General features: G+C 47.4%; 1 protein-coding gene across 1 annotated transcript; it reads left to right on the forward strand.

Annotated features, from left to right (window-relative positions):
• The first annotated feature begins 348 nt into the window (after positions 1-348).
• Positions 349-8,421, forward strand: LOC128727149 (uncharacterized). The gene is made up of 4 exons (XM_053821023.1): positions 349-510; positions 593-760; positions 6,383-7,139; positions 7,259-8,421. The coding sequence occupies exons 2-4, from the start codon at positions 665-667 to the stop codon at positions 7,366-7,368; spliced, it is 963 nt and encodes a 320-aa protein (XP_053676998.1). The 5' UTR covers positions 349-510; positions 593-664; the 3' UTR covers positions 7,369-8,421.
• The last annotated feature ends 18 nt before the right edge of the window (positions 8,422-8,439 follow it).

Consider the following 8,439-nt stretch of genomic DNA (forward strand, 5'->3'; position numbering starts at 1 on the left):
GATCAGTTGATTATTTTCTCTCGCCGCTCTAACATCACTGTAATCTTAAACTACATACGAATTCCTACACAACAAACTAACGATATTTGTTGTCATAGAAAATAGGTATACTAGTTATAGTTACAAGCTTTTTTGAATAATGTAAATTATAAAATTAATGCGAAAATCAAATTTCGAAGAAGAATAAGAAGTATTATTGCAATTGAATCAAATCACTAGCAAATGTTGCTTGCAATAAGACTTTTCCGTTTGTATACAAACCTTGACTGAAACTGTCAAATGACAGGCCGATATGACGCATGAAAAAAGCGTTGATGCAACCTGGTGTCATTCAGTAGCGAAGTTGGCGAGCTCGATGTCAAGTTTTTTCGTCGGCTGCAAAACAAGATAAAAACATTTCTGCGAGTCGTGTGTCTTTTCCTACGACAAATTCTTTCATTACGGTGCAGTTATTCACGTGAAAGCAAAGTGTGTGTAGATTGCGGATTGTTTCTTGCGGCAGACATACAGGTAAAGCAAAAATTTCGGCTCATTCGTCGAGTCTCTGCGGGGGAGAATAGTTTCACAACAAAGGCTTCCGTTCGCTTTACAGTGGTTTCTTGTCATCGTCCAACCGAACACAGACGATATTCTGTAGTGTGGATCGCTTTCGAAAACAGCAAAGATGACCATCATCGCAAAATCAGCCACCAAAAAGGCGGAAAAGACTATCCTTCCGCTGGTTCTCCCGCGCTCCGATGCCGCCCCTAGTGCACCAATCGTAAGTACGACATAAAAAAACATACTTTGCTGAGGCGTAATTGTTTTATCGTCATAAAAATCGGATTTTTCCGCCATTGCTTGCACCGTCGGATAGCGATGGGGCGTTTATGGGTTTTTGAGTTTATTTTTCTATAGAAAACATCACGCTTATTCATCGTTGTGAAATAATTTTTTCTATCGTGAAGAAACCCGTCCTTTAGTGTTTGGATTATTAGCCAGCCCGCGGTGTTTGATCCGCCTTTTGCGCACGAGCGTAGCTCGTTTCCTTTCGCAACCACCGCACGCTAATGATGCTGATGAAGGGGTCGATGAGAAATCGAGCGTGTAAACATTCCGGAACATACGCCCCGCATACGTTGACCCTGCGGGGGAGAGTGCCCCGGACCGCGGTTGCCTTCCGGCCCGGTGCGCTGGCGTCACTATGCGTTATCAAACGCAATTGACGTGTGCACTCTCGCCCATAGTTCGACATAATGGCGTGCAGTAATTGGGCGCTCTCTCCGGAGTCTCGAAAATAATCCAAAGCACAATCATGCGGCTGCGGTTTGATGGAAATGACTAATGTCTTCATCACGCTCTGGGATGTGGTTCGGTGAATGCCAATGTGCACCCGAGAACCGTGTGTCATCTAAGCTGATAACGCGGCTTTAATCTATGCAAGCATTGGTACTGCAGTGCTGGCATTTCTCGAAAACCGATGCCTAGGTCTTCAAGCGGATTCAGCGTAAAACCCTTCCGTACACGGACGAACAATCGTGCCACTAAAGAACAACTAGCAACGGTTTTGTTGTGCGTCTGGAATGATATAAAAAAGCGCACTCGACGACTTTAGGCACGCTGCTAGCAATGAAAAACACTTTCCACGACGCAATAACGACGTGATATTATTGCTTTCAACTTATTAGACCCACCCGGTGGTGTGCTAAGCGTTGCGTGTCTCACCAAAGGGTGTACTTCTCATCCTATCCTCATCCCCTGGCTCCCTTCATTGCTGTGTGTATACCGGCTTCGATTATTGTAGCTGCGTTTACGTTTGGCTGGTCGATTGCCTTTGGAGCGCAAAGGCGCCCATGTGCATGTTTGGAAATAGCGGCCATCATTTAATTGTAAGAAACCCTCCCCCACTCTCATATAGCTATCAATTATTATCCAGTACCGGAAGGGAACGGCATACCCACTAGAGTACGTTGGGCATGTACGGACACTTCTCGGCGTGCAGTGTTTACTTGGTTTGCACGTCGGCATATTATTCTGCGCTATGAGATATTGGCGTTGCCGGGAATTACATTTAGCTATGATGCATTCCTACCGCTTCATGGGGCAATTCGTTGTGCGCTGTTTAAACGCGCCTTAAACGTTTTGCGCTCAGTCGACGACGTTCAGCAATGTGCAATCAAAAGCACACAAGTTGTCTATGTTTATCTAAAAATATTCTCTGTTGGTGGCTTTTCACGCAGATAAGAGAATAAGGATCGCTATCAAGCGAGCCGTGACGCTTATCTTTTTTTCCAACAACCGCAGCGATGGTTTTTGTTACTTTCTGTAACCCATTTTGTTATAATGTGGTTTGTGTCGTTTCCTGGATGTATTCTATCTTAAAATCACCTTAATGAAATTGTCCTTAAGTTCCTAGATACTGATTCATATCTGCAGCTATAATGAGCATTCGCGATGGCCATGGTTGAGCTATCTTTGTTGCAAAATGATGGAATTTCAATGTTTCCGAGTGCACAAATGTACGTGCTGGAATGGGCTGGGACACGAGTCACGAAAGGGACGTTATGTGGTCCATGCAAAGGCATTCACATACCCTGTAGCCTTACTTCCATGTCGATTATTGTCTATTTATCGGCATAAAAGATTTCTCAGAACATTCAAGAATGTGTGAACTTATTCCAATCATCCTTTGAAATGTTAATCCAACACGACATTGATGTAGGGCTGTTGTAAAGATCATTGATTAATTTTTATTACATCGTATATCGATCGTATCAAAAGCGTGTATGTGTCGTCTGGGGTTCCTTAATTCGTCCCGAAACGACAGGATCGGGTTAATGATTTTATCCCTTCCAACTTCGTCCACCGACTTCCCCTCGTGGCAGTTACATAACATATTAGTACTGGTCTCCTGTGTCGTCCGACTTGACATACGATAGTGCAACTTTGTCAATGCACTTCTTTGATGTACGTCTTTTATTACACTTCAGTGCGCTCTTGCTTGGGTGGAATCCTCTGCTTAGCCTGCTGCAAATGCAGCAGGTCTCGCCGAGGTAACGGTGACGGTATCCATGTAAACGTAGCTGGTCAACGTAGGCGTCACGGTGACGAGTTTCGTAACTCGCTGATCGAAGGCTATCACAGATTTGGTTCGGACTGGTGCTGGTGACGTGGCATCATTGACACCGTGGTTGGTAACCTTGGTAACGGTGTGCTGCTTTGTTAGAGTAACAGGGTCGAGGGTTTTCGTCACTGTCACGGAAACTGTATCACGAGGCCGCTCAAGCCCATCACCATATGCTAACGGTTGCTTCGGTGGCAGGATGTCCTCGGGCAGGACAAAATTGCTTCGTAGCCGCTGTTCTGCTCCTAACTGCTGTGAGGACGGTGGCAAGTAGTCGTTGCTGGGAGACGCCACAGGAAGATACTCGTTGTTCAACGGTGGCGGAGCACAGGACGCAGTAACGGTGGCCGTTTCCGTAAGCGTACGTGTGGCACGGATCGTTTCCGTCCGCGTAAGATACGCCGCTGATGTTTCCGTTTCCGTCCTCACGAGCGTGCTGAACTGTGTGGATGTAAGCGTACGGAATGATGTCTCCGTTACGAAGGAAGTATCCAACAAGGGTGGCGCGTAACTCGTCGAGATGTACGTGCTGTAGTAGGTGGTCGGATAGAGCTCTGTCACGGTACACGTGGAGGTCTGTGTTACCGTATCCGTACGGTATTCTACCACGGGAAAGCGCTCGGTGACGTACTCCACTCGCACGACAGGACTTGTTACAGTTTCTACCCTAGCAATCGTACTAGTCACCGCCGTTGTTCTTGTGACTGGTGGCAGAGTAACGCTGGCGGTGTGTGTCCTTGTGTGATAGTTGGTTTGTGTTTCCACCGCCCGATGCAGCTCGGTTGTAGTTGTTGGAACGATCAACGTCGTCGTCAGGGTGGTTGGTACTTTGATGTATGTGACGATCGTCTCGGTGACATTCATCCTGACCGGCACAGTCAGGATCGTGGCTGATGCCGTACACGAAGGCACGGGCTGTTCAAACAGTGGGCAGCTAGGTGTGGTGTAGTCATATCCGGTGAAGAAAGATGACGGGGTCGGCGTTGGGTAGACATACCCATCGAAGGATTCACTGGACACAAACGCGGCACCAGCTGAGCAGAACAAACAGAACCAGAACAAGATCCTGCAATCAATCAAGCTGTATTTCCGCATGATTCTTTACAACAGCTTCTTCACGACACAAATAGACGTTTAGACTAGCTAGGATTCGTAAAATCCTTTCACTAATCGCACATACACTAACGGGAGTCACGTCCAGGGTCACACGTGGCCCATGCTAGCAGGTGCGTAATAAGGATGTAACACTTATGGATGGCACGGAACAGTTCTTCGCACTTCAGTAAATGGAGAAGAGGAAGGATTTGGCTTTTTTGTCTGGCTGACGTGATCTCGATTCAAACTCCTTCACAACCAATGGCCAACTAGTCGCGCACACGCCCGCATCTGCTCGTTTTATTGAATACTGTCCCCACATGTTTGGGAAAACCGTCGCGCACCTTCTGGGCTACGTGAAGAGGGATGGGTGGCCTGGCCACGGTGACGACTACCGCGCAAGGCTGACGAAGAAGATTCGCATGGAGAAAACACACATATGCCGCCCTCCGCTTGGCTGACAACGAGACACGGCAGCAAGGTGTCGGAATCCGCATCCCACGCCAACCGGTCGACGATGGCCTTACCTAATACGGGATCGATAGGCCGTACGTGTGTCCACTGTCCGTGGTTTGAATTAGGGGCATCTCTTTGTGGGGCGATCGCGCGATCGTGGTGGCACCACCTCTCTGCCAGGTTGAGACCATATCGAAGCTATATCTAAGTTCGCAGTGAGATGCGGCTGATTCTGGCTTCTATTTGTGGGAGGAGAGACCTCTTCCCTGAAGTGGCTATAAAATCGGATTAGACTTGAGCAGCGGAATGAAGAAAAAAAACGAGAACTAAACAGTCCGTGGGTGTAAGCATATCGCGGAGTCAAGCTCGAGATTTTGGCGCCGTTAAAGAGAGGTAGCATCATGAATGGCGACGGAAGGAAGAGCTTTATCGAGCGTATTTGGTAACCGCGTCAAGATCAAGTTCGCGGAGGAAGCGGTGTCTCATACCCGTTCCTTTCCGACGACGAGCATATCTCACGTGAATATCTCTCATTCGGATCGGTGTTTTTGGCCAGTTCGTTGGCTTGAAGACGCCTCTGTGTTCTGGTTAAAGCTCTGCGAGGAAGTCCGTTTGCTGTGTGCACGATGACATAAGAGCTTGCTGAGCGGAATTTTGTGGTTACGCTGGCGTAGGATGTGGCCACTGATCGCCGCTCCAACAGCGGAGAAGGAGCGTTTTATCATGCCGATGTTATTAATGCATTCTTTTAAAGTTTGGGGAGAAGTCAGCTGGAATTTAAAACAAACAGTCCGAAGTGAAGGATGATGTTATTCCCGGTTTGGATTGGCAAATGTTTCGTTTGGTGGCGTTTGGTTGCTATCGGGAAATGGAAGGTCAAATTTCAGTTCCACAGAACGCTCCTTTTACATTGGAAAACGAGCACCCAGTTGTGATTTTAAGGTGCTTGAAATGGTCCCATATCTTCATGGCAGTTCTGTGTTGTTAAGTTACTACGTATGAGTAAACTGCGATCAGTCCTCTGGCATTAGACCCAACGTAGGACGATGGCAAGCGGCTGAATCAAGCAGGACAAAACTCCTATGCTCGGAATCGCGCAGATCAGAGGCATGTGGAGAAAGTTATAAAAAGCTTCCCAGTACCTTATCTAATCTCGCACCGAGAAACCACAGTGAGTCGTTTTCATCTCTGTACCCCAGAGAGAAATACATACTAAATATAAATCCGTGAAGTGATGCTAACAATTCACGACACAATGCAACGTTTCTTTTCGCAAAATATGCGTTAACAGAACGTAGAGAGAGGCTTCCCTAAAGCGACAGCAGATTCCGCTTGTCGGGGTAATGCCATTCTACGAACGATGTTAGATCATCATACTAGCCACTATAAAGGAGGGGGTGGTGATCGAAAAGAAACGGATAAGGCCATACTGATGGGCGTCAACCAGCAGCGTTGACCTCAGCCGCCCGTAGTCGGTTTGTTAGCTCAGCGTCAAACCATGAATGTCTAATTAGAGTTGCAGATAATCGGCTACAAATTAAGCATTAACAATTAGTATTAAGGTTCTCTTAGGCAGCGTTTGTTGAATATTGATCTTCAGCTATGTGAGCTTTAGTCCGATGAACTGTTTCGTACCGGCGAAGTTCGCGGTGTACATTGCAGTTTTGCGGTTGCGGTAGGCTCATCACAACTAATTCCTTCTTGTTCGTTCTTAACGACGTTTGGTAGGACGACGGTACTAACTCGGTGGCATCTAACATTACGCTGCTGCGTCGTAGCCGTCAGTTGAAGCCGGCAACCGCTGCTATTCTGCTGCTGGTAGCGCTGCTTGGCTTCTCGATCGGTACGATTGGCGGGCTGTTTTACTATCGTCAGTACGCTCAGGCACGCAATCACATGCGTTATCACGGTTTCTGCAAGATCCCGTACGATGCGAGCAACTTTGAGCCGCTGTATCGCTCGATGAACGTCGATCGTGACATGGAGATTCTGCGCCAGTTCAACATATACCAGATGCCGAAGAGCCTGAACCCGCAAGGATCCACCAGTGACGACAGCCAATCGATGGAGAATGGCAATGGAAACGATGGTGGCAACACGGCCGACGATTTCTTCCGCGAAGAGTTTGAGCTGGGTCTGTCGGACGAGGAGAACTACTCCAAAATCGATGTACCGCTGTTCCGCGGCCAGCGTCCGGCTCGATTCTTGCACGACTTCACCTTCAACCAGTCCGGCATCATCGACAGTGCTGCGCGTCGTTGCTTCATTATGCCATTGGATCGCGAGACCGTGTTGCCACCTCAGTCGCTCCATGATCTGATCCAAAAGATGCAGCACGGTTACTATAACATCGACACGAGCGTGCTCAAGAAGACAATGCGCGTCGTCCTGCCGGAACTGACCGATTTCACCGATGTTTCGCCTCGCATCACGAAGGAGTGCGTCGACATGAAGATCTACGAGCTGGAGAAGATCATCAGCGGTGGTACGTTTTTTTTTGGGACGTGGAACGGTCAGCCGGCCGAAATGGGCTCCCTTCTGTTGTGTGTGACTAATTTGTGTCTATTCCTCTTCCATGTCCTCCCTTTTTGTTTGAACTTTCAGTCTATAAGCGTTCCACCGACATTCAGGAGCGTGCCAAGTTCGCCGAGTTTGGTGGAAACCACATTTCGCTGATCGACATCGCGAACCTGGACGAGCTGAACGAAAATTAGGAGCGTGCGCAGGAGAAAGTCAGGATACGTGTGCGCTGAGTTAGGTGGATAAGGCAGTGGTGGACAGAGAGGTGCTGAATGGGGTGCGGACGTCGATGTTCCTACAGGGAGGGAAACGAAGTGGTGTTTTGGTTTTAACATGCAAGTGTTTCGTGCAAGTATTGAACAACCGCCGATTGGAATGGGAGAGGGTTCTATTTTCGAATGTACCCTTGGGAACGCGATGAGCTGTGGATGTGTTTTAAACGAGACACCCCCGAGCTGCAGCATGTTGAATGCCCAAGAATAATTACGATTATATACATACATAAATATATATTATCCCTTTGATATGATCCCGTTTCTCCCTTTACACCTTATAAATGTTTGTGGATGGTTCTTGCCCGTTTTAACGTCCCGTGATTGTAGCCGTTTTGCGTTTGGCACGTATTTTTTCTCCTTCATATTCTTTATCTGGCCGTGCGTTATTAGCGACGTCACTGTTGCTAGTTTTTATATGTTTTGTTAAAGCTTCCCTTTCTACCATTTCGCTAGGGACTGAATACGGTGCGTTAAGCAGGCTCTCAGTTATGATTAACCGGTGTAAATGCAGTTACGAAGCATGCCAAGTAGGTCACAAAACCCTTTTCGGGGGCACACAAAAGGTCCGTTCTGTTACACTTCGCTCCCTGCACCTTCACTTACACGTAGTCCGGTGTGCAATTTTATGCAATTATTATATACCCATGCGCAAAATGTGATGATTCAGAAGAGTTAGTTTTCCCTGTTTCCCCGTTGATCTCCACAAGTTCGAAGATGCTTTAGCTAGCTTAGTATTACGAGACGCCCGAGTTAACTCTGCAGTCAACAGCAACAGCAGCAGCAGCAGCAGCACATACATTCCTGACGTACCACCAAACCCCAAAACCCCCGGCAGAAGCCGTAATCTATATTTGTTGGACACCGCAAGCAACAGAGCTGAGTCCGTCATGTGGCAAAAAAAAAACAGAAAGAGAAGTAAAACAAAACAGTAACATTTCTTAACATCCTTTAACAACCCTTTTAGAAACTACATTTGCAAGAGAAAGACAG

Source organism: Anopheles nili, chromosome 3 (assembly GCF_943737925.1).
Source record: "Anopheles nili chromosome 3, idAnoNiliSN_F5_01, whole genome shotgun sequence".
NCBI classification, from domain to species: domain Eukaryota; kingdom Metazoa; phylum Arthropoda; class Insecta; order Diptera; family Culicidae; genus Anopheles; species Anopheles nili.

What these genes read in the sequence shown, in the direction of transcription:
- LOC128727149 (XM_053821023.1), top strand. Translation starts at nt 665, where the DNA reads ATGACCATCATCGCAAAATCAGCCACCAAAAAGGCGGAAAAGACTATC. An exon ending in CCGCCCCTAGTGCACCAATC is followed by an intron (nt 761 to 6,382) that starts GTAAGTACGACA and finishes GACGTTTGGTAG; the next exon opens with GACGACGGTACTAACTCGGT. An exon ending in GGAGAAGATCATCAGCGGTG is followed by an intron (nt 7,140 to 7,258) that starts GTACGTTTTTTT and finishes TTGAACTTTCAG; the next exon opens with TCTATAAGCGTTCCACCGAC.